A 12,971-nucleotide genomic window follows, 5' to 3' on the forward strand; every position below is an offset into this window, starting at 1 on the left:
GTGTGTGTGTGTGTGTGTGTGTGTATATAAACACATACACAACCATGTGGTAATGTCAATATATAAATCATTTTGTCATTGAATTTCCAGGAAAAACTATTACATTCTGACAAAAAGTGTTAACTGTCATAGATATTATCCTACCACACGATGATATTCAAAAATATTTTCATGAATTTAGTGAAAATGTGTATACCCCATATTGTATATTTATATTAACATTTCCATGCAAAACAGTGATATATATATTTGGAAGATATATTTATTTCAATCATTCTGTTGACAACAATGACTATATTTTGGGCAGAAAGAAAGATCTATTATCTAAGATTTAGATTGGCATGAGGAATTTTCTTTTTCGGCCCAACTATTCCTGAAAATGAATAACAGACCTTTATAATGACACTGAATTTTGCTGAAATACTAGAAGTGACAGCTATCTTTTAAAATCAGATTCTTGCTGATTTCCGCAGTGTTCTTCGCAGAGAGCTGTGTGAGACGGAGACACTGCCTTCTTTCACAGTTGTCATGTTTATTATTCTGTTGATCTGTTGCCCGTCTCTCTCTCTCACTTTCTCTCTCACTCTAACACACTCTCTCTCTCTCTCTCTCCCAGCGTCTGCGGCTGACATTTCCCTCTGAGCTCACAGCTGCGTGCCTGAGAGAGCAAGAGCTCGTAGAGACACTCCACAGTCCTTACTGCACAGCGAGGAGCAGCTCCCAAGAGCACACTTACAAAAATAAAATGCCTGAAAAATAAAATGTAGCATAGCTTTCACAAAAACTGTTTTTTTAAGTAAACATCAAAGGATCATTACATTGTAACATTTTGCAGACATTATTGGAACATTACTTTTGAATGTTCCCTGAACATTCCAAAACAAGTTGTAACATTTAAAAACATTAGATGAATATTCAACTGTTACATTTTAAGAAATTAAATGTTCCATAAATAATGTTTTTGTGGTAACATTTTAAGAACATTGTTAAAGAGTAGATACAAACATTAAATTAACATCACCTGAGGAACATTTGTTCATAACTGTCAGAGAGCCTTGCCAGTACATTATATAATATATATGTATGCATGTATGGATTGCCCATGTGGTGCATTTGACTTTGCAAAATGTAAAATAAAAAAAGATAGCTAAAGATCTTGTTTGCCATTTCTGCTCACGTCCATAGAGCGTCTGATCACGTGTGTCACACTAATCACGTGTGTCAGATACAGTACGAGCCCCTTCCCCCTTCACATTTCTCTGCACATCGAGAGACTACAACACATTGTTTCTTTCTGAGAATAAACCCTGGATCAGACAAAGCAATTATGGGATGAAGCACTGGAACCGGTTTACTTAATGATAGTTTTCACTGTTTAAGGGTATATTATTAGCTATTATTTTGTGTGATTTGATTCAGGTATTGCACTAGTGCATTAGTTTCTTGCAAAGTAACAAATTCTGTATTATTCACCTGAATTTTGAGTAACACAAGGGCGGTCACTTTCCTAGTGCCTGACCGCCTACTTTAGAATATAATGTTTCCTTTCAGAGACTGGACTGCTTCCTTAAAATAGGTTTGGTACAGTAGCTGCTTTAAATCGCTATTTCATGATCCCAAGTTAATGAGTGCCAGACTTTTATAAGGAAGAAAATATTAAAATGTTACCTCAGAAAGCCAGCAACATCGATTTCAGCTTGAAACGGTTATGACTGTCAGAGAGGCTGATCGTCACTGTTGACATTCCCACAAATCTGATGTCACCTTGAGTTCATTATCATCTTCCTCATTTACAAGCCTCTCTGGCTTTCTTGGAGTATTTACCAAACAAATGGATGTAAACTGAAAAGGAAATGTGCAATCCATGCTCACAGATGTATAAGTGGTGGCATGCTGTTGAAAAACATAAATATGGACTAAACTTAATCCATTGTTGACAGAGAAAAGATAGCGAGACGTTTACAAAACACGAACAAAACGTGTGCCAAACTTGCATTCAGAACTCTTAAGATATAATTTTGGCCGTGTACAAGCATAATTGGAATTTATCAGATTAATAACTGGGTGTTGAATGCCGAAGGACACAATTAAGACACTTACCTTTGAAATGGAGAAGTGGCTAAGAATCATAAAAATCAGGTGGTGCTAGACAAATCAAATATTATATATATACAAACCAGAGCACATGGGATGTTTTTTTAATACTAATAAATTATGTGCAAACTACAAAAGGTCTTTTCAAATATTGAGAATGCTAGTTCTTCAATTAGATGTCAATGACATGACCTACCTGTTCGGATGAAGGTTGAATAAATGTTAAAGCTCCAAGTCAGCAGCCAAACTCCTCCCTAATCTCCTCCTTGAAACAGGTGAGTTGGCAGGGTATAAATTTTGTGAACCTGGCTTGAACACACAGGAGCTTTTTGTCTCCGGAGAGGCTTTCAGGAGAACTACGACATCTAAGATCCAAAAGCTCCAGAGATTATATTGGAACAAACAAGGAAAATGGGGCTTGGAGTGAGTGGACCATGGCTATATTTCATTATACGTCGTTTCATTGCACATTTGCTTTTGTTGCTCCATTTTTCTCTCTGGTTTTTTTCTTCTTTTTCTCTTGTCACTCGTTCAGGTAATGTGTTTGTTCCATTTGCTAAGTATTGTTATTTTTGATAGACGGGGAACGATAAGTACAAATTGGCGGCAACTTCAGAAGATGGAGCCAAAAAGCCGAAAAAAATTAAAAGAAAGCAGAAGGACATGGACGACCTCAAAAAAGAAGTGGATCTGGTGCGAAAATAATATATAAATACATTTAGAAAATACACATCGCATTAAAATGTTCCATTTAACAATAATCGGTTCTGGGGGGAACTGGGATTTCAAGGCTCTTTTTGTTTCTGTAGGATGACCACAAGTTGACCATGGATGAGCTTCACCGCAAATATGGAACTGACCTAACAAGGGTGAGTTCTGTAACACATTTGGGAAACATAATGTATCTAAAATGATTCATGTGCATGTTTTATCTTCTTAGTTGGACATACATGATTGTTGGTTTTATCTCCCTTTAAATAAAGTGCTAATGCTTGTAAACTAGTTTAATTTTGGATTAATAAGCTTAATATGTCTTCTCTGTCAAATCAAAGCACATTAACTTTAAAAATTATGTCTGTGGATGAGGTTTACCAAGAGGTATGTTCAAGATGTAATTATTATGTCATGGCAAGTGTTTTAAAGTTGTTATGGAAAAGTTATAATACAAGTACTTGCAACTTATATAAGTAAGATATGGATCTGAAGCCTATGTGCATAATATTATTTGAAACAAATTATTGCTAACTGTCCTGGAGCAAACCTGGACATAGGTAATTGCGTCTTTGTCATTAACTCCACCCCTTGCCTGGACCAAATCCTCTGCCCCACCCTGACCTTCAAAAAGCTCTAACGCCTCAAGGACAACATGCCCCTTTTTCGTTATTCCACAATATCGCATTTAAGTCTCATATTTATATTTATATTTTTGAGGTCTGACATCCACAACCACTGTTTCAAGCTTCACTCACGCTGCAACCACATTTAACCAATTGTTGACAACATTTTTATCGTTGCTGGCAGGGCTTGTCTTCTTCCCAGGCAAAGGAGATCTTAGCTCGTGATGGGCCCAATGCCCTGACCCCACCTCCTACAACTCCAGAATGGGTCAAATTCTGCAAACAGCTTTTTGGTGGGTTCTCAACGCTGCTTTGGATTGGTGCAATCCTTTGTTTCCTGGCATACGGAATCCAAGCTGCCTCTGAAGATGAACCCGCAAATGACAATGTACGATTGAGCTAAAACCTTAAATTATTTATTCATGTCAACAAACATAGTGAATCAAGCATAATTAGCCCCACTGTGAACCTGTTTTAATTTTCCAGCTTTACTTGGGAATTGTACTTGCTGCTGTTGTCATCATAACAGGATGCTTCTCATACTACCAAGAAGCCAAGAGCTCTAAAATCATGGAATCTTTTAAGAACCTTGTACCTCAGGTAATGAAATTAAAATATATGTATATTCTGATAAAACACTGTATCTCTCACACACACACAAAAAAATAATTATAATTACTTCTGGTTTTGTAGCAAGCCCTTGTTGTGCGTGATGGAGAGAAAAAGAGTATCAATGCAGAGGAGGTAGTCGCTGGTGACCTTGTGGAGGTCAAAGGTGGAGACAGAATCCCAGCTGATCTTCGCATTATCTCTGCGCATGGATGCAAGGTAAGACCTAAAGTGCAAAAGAATGGCAAAAGTAACATACTCCCACTTTTGTAAAGTTAAGTTGCATTCTGAATGTTGGTCACCAGAATGGGAGACGGGTATTCCGGTGTCTCCATCAAACAGGCTTCTTAAAGTCCCTATGAGAAGATATAAGCATTCAAAGCTTGCAATTTGTCTCTTCCGCCAAACATCTCAACAATTTTTTGACGTCACATACTTCACCTTCTCATCAAATCTTCTAACCAATCAAATGCGTTCAAGAATCCGAAGCGCCCACCCCCTGCACTATAAATAGACGCTGAAGAGCCGGCTTAGATTGGTCACTGTGTAGTATTTCCTGTACAGTGAATGGCTCATAGTGCACAATGTAGGTATTAGGTAACAGGGTTCAGACAGTGTAAATAAGCTTTCGATTGGTGCAAATGAGGTCTGGTTTCACGTTGTTGCACGGGAACCGCGGCGGTAATACAATCTGATCTGGACTTTGGCTCCTGTCCAGAGATGTGAGAGACACACACGGAGTGGATCAAATGTGGGAGTCTTTTTATTAAAAACTTTCACAACTTCACAGCCTCAGCATGATTATGACCACTATTTTGTTTTACTAGGTGTTTCATATCGAATTTAGGGGGTAATCTATTAGACCGTGGCTGTCAAATGTGGCTTTACTGAGCTCAATGTCTCTGGCCTAAGCATATGTAAACAAAACATTATTGGCTATTTTAAAAGAGGGTGGGGCTACTCAATTTGTCCCGCCTTCTCTTCCTGTTTCAGTTGAAATTACGTCACCACACAGAATAATGCTGCGTGTATCAAGGCACTTCAGAGGACCTTTAAGTAGTGCAATTTCCTTGGTCAACAAGTCAACCAATGTTTTGTTGGTGAACAAGTTGTACATGCTGGTATACCAACCAGCCAGGGCTGTCAAAAAAAACTCCTGGAGGGCCAGTGTCCTACAGAGTTTAGCTAAAATTTTACATAGAAGGGTATTGAACACCCCAGAGTTAGACCAACACCAAACTGTTACTAAACAGCAATCTTGGACCAATAACTAATGATATTCATGGTATTCTTCCTTTCCAGGTGGACAACTCCTCCCTCACTGGGGAATCTGAGCCCCAGACTCGTTCTCCTGACTTTTCCAATGAAAATCCCCTGGAAACCAGAAACATTGCCTTCTTCTCAACTAACTGTGTTGAAGGTACAGAGTTAAAACATATTAGGTTTGTTGTATAAAAAAGTCAGAATTTCGTAATTTATATATATTTTTTCTATAGGTACCGCCAGAGGGATTGTCATCAACACTGGTGACCGTACTGTCATGGGTCGTATCGCCACCCTTGCCTCCAGTCTGGACTGTGGAAAAACACCTATTGCTATAGAGATCGAGCACTTCATCCACATCATCACTGGTGTAGCTGTCTTCCTGGGTGTCTCCTTCTTTATTCTTTCCCTGATTCTCGGATATGGGTGGTTGGAAGCTGTCATCTTCCTTATTGGTATCATTGTCGCTAATGTACCTGAAGGTCTCCTTGCCACTGTAACCGTAAGTTAGAGTTCAATGTACACTACTAGAGCCAAAGAACACTTCGCTTGAGCCAAGAATTATTAATTAACTGGTATCTTCATGTAGGTGTGTCTAACTCTGACTGCCAAACGCATGGCAAAGAAGAACTGCCTGGTGAAGAATCTCGAAGCCGTGGAGACTCTTGGCTCGACCTCCACCATCTGCTCTGACAAGACTGGTACTTTGACCCAGAACCGAATGACCGTGGCTCACATGTGGTTTGACAACCAGATTCACGAAGCAGACACCACAGAAGACCAGAGTGGAGCCTCTTTTGACAAGAGCTCTCCAACTTGGTCTGCTCTGGCACGTATCGCTGGCCTTTGTAATCGTGCTGTCTTCCTTGCTGATCAAAGCCGTGTGCCAATCCTAAAGGTGTGCTTGAGCTTTAGTACTTTATATTTAAAGAAATATGTTGATGATTTACATTTTGAGTGACTATAAAGGTCTATCAGTAAATATATTTCAGTCAAGACACTTTCAGTAAAGAAAATAAATCTACCTTCTGCAGCGAGACACAGCTGGTGATGCCTCAGAGTCCGCTCTGTTGAAGTGTATTGAGCTGTGCTGCGGTTCAGTCACTGAAATGAGAGAGAGGTACCCAAAGATTTCTGAAATCCCTTTCAACTCCACCAACAAGTATCAGGTATTTTTGATTAATTATTATTTGGAGATTTACAGATTTGACTGTCCTTCCTTACATCCCCTAATATGCCTTTCCTAGCTCTCAATCCACAAGAATCCCAATTCTTCGGAGTCTAAGCACCTGCTGGTGATGAAGGGAGCCCCTGAGAGAATCTTGGATCGATGCTCCATGATTTTGATTCAAGGAAAAGAGCAGCCTTTGGATGATGAAATGAAAGATTCATTCCAAAATGCTTATGTAGAACTCGGAGGTCTTGGAGAAAGAGTGCTTGGTAAAGCCACCTAATGAAGTTCACCTTGTGGAGTTTGTCAGTTAAAACTATGACTATGTACACTAATTGACTGTGTTCTTTATCAAAGGTTTCTGCCACTTTAGCCTCCCTGATGACCAGTTCCCTGAGGGTTTTGCATTTGATACAGACGAAGTGAACTTCCCCACTGAGAACCTGTGTTTTGTTGGCCTCATGTCTATGATCGATCCTCCTCGTGCAGCTGTACCAGATGCTGTGGGCAAGTGCAGGAGTGCTGGAATCAAGGTGTTGTTTCACCTTGATTCAAGACTGATGGCTTGATTATATTATACTTTTACTGAATTAAATGAATCATATGATCAAGCATCTATGTCTTCTATCACAGGTTACTTGTGACCATCCAATTACAGCTAAGACTATTTGTAATGGGTCTTGAATCAATAAGTTGTTCTTGGTTCAAGATCCATTGTTTGAATATGTAACACCTTTGCTGCAGCATATTCAACATTGTTCATACTTGTTGCATGTACAATCAGTTAATCAAATTATGATTCAGAATCTTGAATTACAGGTTATCATGGTTACTGGAGACCATCCAATTACAGCCAAGGCTATTGCAAAGGGTGTTGGCATCATCTCTGAAGGCAATGAGACTGTGGAAGACATTGCTGCTCGTTTAAACATCCCTGTTGGAGAGGTCAATCCAAGGTATCCATCTCCAACAAAACATTTATTTCCCAAGTTTTGAATATGCTCTAGAAGTGTACTAATACAATGTGTACCTCTAGAGATGCTAAGGCCTGTGTGGTCCATGGTGGAGAACTGAAGAATATGAGAGAAGAAGAGCTGGATGATATCCTGAAACACCATACAGAAATTGTGTTTGCCAGAACCTCTCCACAACAAAAGCTGATTATTGTAGAAGGTTGTCAGCGACAGGTAATTCCTGTCCAATCCTATTTGATATCAGAAAATTTTACCCTGAAGGAACAATTTTAATGCATTTTATCTCTCTTATCAGGGTGCCATTGTAGCTGTAACCGGTGATGGTGTCAATGATTCTCCCGCTCTGAAGAAAGCTGATATTGGTGTGGCTATGGGTATCGCTGGATCTGATGTATCTAAACAGGCTGCTGACATGATCCTTCTGGACGACAACTTTGCCTCAATTGTCACTGGTGTAGAAGAAGGTGAGAGATTTTATTGAGAACTTTACTGACTTAAGAATTATGAAGTTAACTTATGATGCTTAATTCTCATATCTATCTAACTTTAGGACGTCTGATCTTCGACAACTTGAAAAAATCCATTGCCTACACACTGACCAGCAACATCCCTGAGATCTCACCCTTCCTCTTGTTCATCATTGCTAATATTCCTCTACCTTTGGGCACCGTCACCATTCTCTGCATTGACCTGGGCACTGACATGGTAGGTGAAAGGACACAGTGTGTGAATAAGGAGCAAATCTCTGAAGGGATGTAGACATATATTGTATAGATTTGTTTTTTTCTTCTGATTCATCGGATCTTGGTTTCCACCATCTTTAATGTGTTAGAAGCAAACTACGGTTCTGATCTTCCACAGATGTAGTACAGATAATCCTGAGACCATGACAGTGAATAGCATCCCAACCACAAAGTTAGACATCGTCTTGGAAATGATAGAATGAATAAGATGTAACTTTGTAATTGCAGCTATTGTGTGAGTTTGTTTTAGTGCCACCTTCTGGTCAGAAAAAAAGCACTTTGAATAATTTAGTGTAAAGGCGGGCGTACACGGTGCGATTTTTGCTGTCGTACGAGTTCGCATGCGATTTTTTTCAATCGTATGGAAATCGCGTATTCTCGTATGGTCGCGGCTCGTATCATTTGCGATGAATTACAAGCCGAGCAGAGTGGCTTACGAGCACTTCCCGACCTGCCGATCATTTTTAAACATGTCTAAAAAGTTTGTGAGCTATCGGTTTGAATTCGTGCCATTTGTGCGGTTGAACGAGCCGATTTGTTGATTTATCTGAAGTTGACCAATCACGAACTAGGAAAACCACAGAAGAAGAAAGACGAAGACGACAGCGCCACGGCGATTGTGGACGACCAGGAGGAAAAACTTGCTGAAGTCTGACAGGAACAGCGAGCACTGTACGATGTTTCTAGCAACGTGTTCCACTGCCTTTTTAGTTTTCTCTTTCACACACGCATATGTAGTTTACAGGAACTCTTCATAAACGTAACGGTATTCATACACTGTCTACCTCTATCCATCACAGAAAATGCATAACACCGTATAGTATTTTTTAAACCCATTTGGTTTACGAGGGCACATGAATTGTCCTCACAAACCATGTTTACATTGTAATACCTATTTCAGATATTTATAAATCATATACAAGAACACACACACGGTAACCAAACGTCCCAGTTTCCTATTGCTGAAAAATAACCTGTACGTGTAGGAAACAGTCACGGCTCATATCAATATTTTATATGCAGTTATGAGAGAGGGAGATCAGTTATATTATGCGTGTTCCACTTGAAGCAGCACTGCTCAGAATGATCACCTGTATAACAGTACCGCGAGAGCGATTCGAATGCATTGGATATGTGTGCTCTCTATCGCTCTCGCGGTATTTTAATGTCAAACAGTGATCCTTCTGTGTGTGCAGCGGTGCTTCAAGTCGAACGCTCAACGTGTCGTATATCATCTCATCCGTACGATTTTCAGATAAACTCACTCGTGCCGTGTGCGTGGACATACGATCTTCCGACCATCCGAATACGCAACGTGTACGTCCGCCTAAAAAGTTATGACTTCTGTTCATCCAATACAACTCTACACATTCAGTGATCTCTGCTCTTGGAGTGTCAGCCATATTGGCTGCTCATCTTTTCTTTTTTTTTTACATTTTGAAAACCGCAAACAGTTCATGTAGCAATGCTTTTTATCTTTAGTGGGTGTATATCCATGTCCTGAGCCTTAGTTTTGTGAGAGCTCCCCCAAATGGTCAAAGAATGGTTTTAATTTGTTGTTTAATGTTTCCACAGGTTCCTGCTATCTCATTGGCCTATGAAACTGCTGAAAGTGACATCATGAAAAGACAACCAAGAAACGCTAAAACAGATAAACTGGTGAATGAAAGGCTCATCAGTATGGCCTATGGTCAAATTGGTAAGAGCATGGTTACTCTAAACAGACGTTCGTTAGTGCTATGTTCATTCTTTGACCTGGTTTTGAAGTGTGCCTACTCTGCTGTAATATTTTACTCTTTGCATAGTATTTAATATAATTATTATAAAAGTTCAACATACTGCATCAGCAGGCTTGCTCCAAAAGCATCTGTGTTACATAGTACTGTGTTTTATTTAATTTGATATCCATTCTGGTTAACTGCTATACTTTGAAATACTAAATCGTCTGCATATACAAATCTGCCAGCAAGAATGGCGGCCAGGAATATCTTTAGTCAGTGCATTAATATAATCAACAAAACTTTATAATTGCTATTGCAGCCATGCCCTTAGCCGTAGAAGTAAAAAAAAAAAATGGCCACCTACTGTTTTTGGATTATAAAGAAACTGGAATGGAATATTGAAATGTAACATATAAATGCTCTATAATTTAATTAAATACATACAAATAAAACAAACACTTAATTATAGGCTATACACAATTATTTGACAGACCCTCCAAACTTTAATTTCAATGTCATCATACTTATTTTTAGGTATGATGCAAGCAGTTGCAGGGTTCTTTACCTACTTTGTAATTCTTGCCGAGAACGGATTCCTGCCCTCCGATTTAATAGGAATTCGAGTCAAATGGGACGATAAGTCTCTAAATGACTTGGAAGATAGCTATGGCCAGCAATGGGTAGGTATCAAAACTGTATATAAAACAAAATATATTTTATAATACAAGAAAATGTGAGTAGGGGTGCATGATAAATATCGGCCGATAATTAATGCGCATCTCATCAGTAAAGCCTTATGTTCATTAGCAGCGTAGATGTGCACAGCTTGTCAGTTAACAATGGCTCTGTGTAGTAATAGCTGCTATATGTGATATGTTACTGATGAGATGTGCGTTAATTATCGGCCGATATTTATCGTGCACCACTAAATGTGAGGTATCGGTCATGTAAATATTGTTCTTCTGTTGATTCATTCAGACATATGAGCGTAGAAAGATTGTGGAGTTCACATGCCACACAGCATTCTTCGTCAGCATTGTGATTGTGCAGTGGGCCGATCTGATCATCTGCAAGACCAGGAGGAATTCCATTGTACAGCAGGGAATGAGGTATGTAAACAAAGTCTCCAGCCATTGAATTGTGCAGTATGTGTTATACATTGATGTTTTTAAAAGCATTGTCACCACTTTTCTTTCATAGAAACAAAATCCTCATCTTTGGTCTGTTTGAGGAAACTGCTCTGGCGGCTTTCTTGTCCTACTGCCCAGGCATGGACATTGCTTTAAGAATGTATCCTCTCAAGTAGGTGGAACTAACTAGTCTTTTACACACAATAAAAAAGTAATATTTCATTTTTATTCTAGCTGACCTTGTAATGTGTATTGAACATTATGTTTTAGACCATGTTGGTGGTTCTGTGCCTTCCCATATTCGCTGCTCATCTTCGTCTATGATGAAGTTAGAAGATACATCCTAAGGCAGAGACCAGGAGGTAATAACAGATATAACTAACAGATGTTAGCAGTCTTTGACATTGATAACATCAACGTTTGTTTTCATTTTAAAGCTAAAGTATCTGTTTCCCAAGAGGAAACCTGGGTTTTGAATGGGGTCTACGATAGCGATAACTTTCATAACAGTATTATGTTATTTCACAGTGATTAACCTAGCTCTAATATCGATGCTGTTTTGTTTCAGGCTGGGTGGAAAAAGAAACATACTACTGAAACACGAAGACTTTCTGTTGCAAACATATGCGAGAAGACATGTCATCAAAATCATACAAAAACTGGTCATTTTAAATCAATAAATATGTCAAATTAGAAGTAATTTGTGTTTGTGTCTTCATTATGCACTAGCAATTAATTTGTATTAAAATACTGATCCCCACAAAGATATAAAATGTAAAACCTTTAAAATCAAATTAGACACTTAAGTAGAAAATGTGCAAAGCCTTGCCATGATAAAAGCACAGCACGTGATATTTATAGGCATTTACAATGATCAGGCTCATCAGATTTCACTACTACCACTAGAGGGCATTCTCCTTGTCTAAAATTAGGGGGTGAGATGATAGTTTCCATGACAACACGTTTATAGGCTAGAGCCCACAGCTTGTAAATAAATTTCAAGATATTTTTAGCTCTCCTACTTTGAAGATGCAGTCTCCAGCAGGCGCCAGTTCAACAGCACTGGTCAATTTCCATCATCAACAACACACAATACATGTGTTTAATGAGCATAATCCCTCTAATGAGGATAATCTGGAAAACATAAAAAAAAGAAAATAATGACCATGAAATACGATCTCAACAGAATAGAGCTAAAAATCGTCTGTCAAATCGAGCTCATATTATCCTAATGGTAGAAATCCTCGTATAATGGTGAATCCCATGTTATTAATTAAAAATAAGCTTCACATTTTATATTCATGGTTTGTGAAAAATAAGCTTAAAAGCAATTGCATCAACATTATTTTCACTTAACTTGAGGCTATTATTCAACTACACCATGAAGTAATACTAAGAAATTTAGGTTATAAGACAATAAAAAACCAAGCAAGTCATGATTTTTAGATTGATTAACACCTTGTATATGCTTTCTAAGCACTTATACCAGGTGTATGAATCACAAAACCATGTTAATGATTTAAGAATTTCTAAACAATTTAACCACGTTACCATATTTTAAATAGTTTCTAGATGGTCTAATCTTGTTATAACGCTGATAAAGCAGCTACGAACGGAACCACCTCCAGCTGGTTTACTGCTGGTCTGGTTTTCGGAACATGGTGTCCAGTCCAGTAAATGACCAACTAGAAACCACTTTCTTAAACACGGATATACGAGCTTAAACCGGTATTTTCTAACAAGGTAATAGCTTTGAATAGTTTCTTAACCAGCAACTCACAAAGGTAAGATCAAACAAAAAAGTGAATCGGCACTGACAGAAAAGCGATACATTAATTAACACGATCAAAGTTAAGAAGTGAAAGTCTGTCACAATCCCTCAGTCCCGCGGTTGTCTTTCCTGCAGACCACGCCCCTTTCCTCCGCGTT

General features: G+C 38.7%; 1 protein-coding gene and 2 long non-coding RNA genes across 4 annotated transcripts in view; 1 reads left to right on the forward strand and 2 right to left on the reverse strand.

The window, feature by feature from the left end:
• Nucleotides 1-368: 368 nt before the first annotated feature.
• LOC127948936 (uncharacterized) lies at nucleotides 369-1,971 on the reverse strand. The gene is made up of 2 exons (XR_008152218.1): nucleotides 1,669-1,971; nucleotides 369-749 (listed from the first exon to the last, which is right to left on the reverse strand). It is a non-coding gene; the product is annotated as an uncharacterized LOC127948936 (long non-coding RNA).
• Nucleotides 1,972-2,406: 435 nt separating this feature from the next.
• The window catches only part of LOC127948932 (sodium/potassium-transporting ATPase subunit alpha-1-like), a 48,604-nt gene continuing 38,039 nt past the window's right edge, over nucleotides 2,407-12,971 (forward strand). Inside the window, exons 1-22 of one of the 2 annotated variants that reach the window (XM_052545797.1) lie at nucleotides 2,407-2,517; nucleotides 2,674-2,787; nucleotides 2,904-2,963; nucleotides 3,616-3,819; nucleotides 3,918-4,031; nucleotides 4,125-4,259; nucleotides 5,343-5,460; nucleotides 5,537-5,805; nucleotides 5,893-6,201; nucleotides 6,338-6,472; nucleotides 6,551-6,743; nucleotides 6,832-7,007; nucleotides 7,294-7,430; nucleotides 7,511-7,661; nucleotides 7,744-7,912; nucleotides 7,999-8,153; nucleotides 9,767-9,890; nucleotides 10,447-10,592; nucleotides 10,891-11,021; nucleotides 11,113-11,214; nucleotides 11,313-11,404; nucleotides 11,611-11,755. In XM_052545797.1, coding sequence (XP_052401757.1) covers nucleotides 2,506-2,517; nucleotides 2,674-2,787; nucleotides 2,904-2,963; nucleotides 3,616-3,819; nucleotides 3,918-4,031; nucleotides 4,125-4,259; nucleotides 5,343-5,460; nucleotides 5,537-5,805; nucleotides 5,893-6,201; nucleotides 6,338-6,472; nucleotides 6,551-6,743; nucleotides 6,832-7,007; nucleotides 7,294-7,430; nucleotides 7,511-7,661; nucleotides 7,744-7,912; nucleotides 7,999-8,153; nucleotides 9,767-9,890; nucleotides 10,447-10,592; nucleotides 10,891-11,021; nucleotides 11,113-11,214; nucleotides 11,313-11,404; nucleotides 11,611-11,639 — 3,075 coding nt within the window. In that variant the 5' untranslated portion in view covers nucleotides 2,407-2,505 and the 3' untranslated portion in view covers nucleotides 11,640-11,755. Of the gene's footprint in view, nucleotides 2,518-2,673; nucleotides 2,788-2,903; nucleotides 2,964-3,615; nucleotides 3,820-3,917; nucleotides 4,032-4,124; nucleotides 4,260-5,342; nucleotides 5,461-5,536; nucleotides 5,806-5,892; nucleotides 6,202-6,337; nucleotides 6,473-6,550; nucleotides 6,744-6,831; nucleotides 7,008-7,293; nucleotides 7,431-7,510; nucleotides 7,662-7,743; nucleotides 7,913-7,998; nucleotides 8,154-9,766; nucleotides 9,891-10,446; nucleotides 10,593-10,890; nucleotides 11,022-11,112; nucleotides 11,215-11,312; nucleotides 11,405-11,610; nucleotides 11,756-12,971 lie in introns of those variants that run through there. The other variant, XM_052545798.1, reaches the window with a different exon arrangement.
• On the reverse strand, nucleotides 11,258-12,971 carry LOC127948935 (uncharacterized). Its single transcript, XR_008152217.1, has 3 exons — nucleotides 12,823-12,971; nucleotides 12,065-12,176; nucleotides 11,258-11,385 (listed from the first exon to the last, which is right to left on the reverse strand). It is a non-coding gene; the product is annotated as an uncharacterized LOC127948935 (long non-coding RNA).

The sequence above is a fragment of the Carassius gibelio genome, chromosome B1 (genome assembly GCF_023724105.1).
Source record: "Carassius gibelio isolate Cgi1373 ecotype wild population from Czech Republic chromosome B1, carGib1.2-hapl.c, whole genome shotgun sequence".
In the NCBI taxonomy this organism is placed as follows: domain Eukaryota; kingdom Metazoa; phylum Chordata; class Actinopteri; order Cypriniformes; family Cyprinidae; genus Carassius; species Carassius gibelio.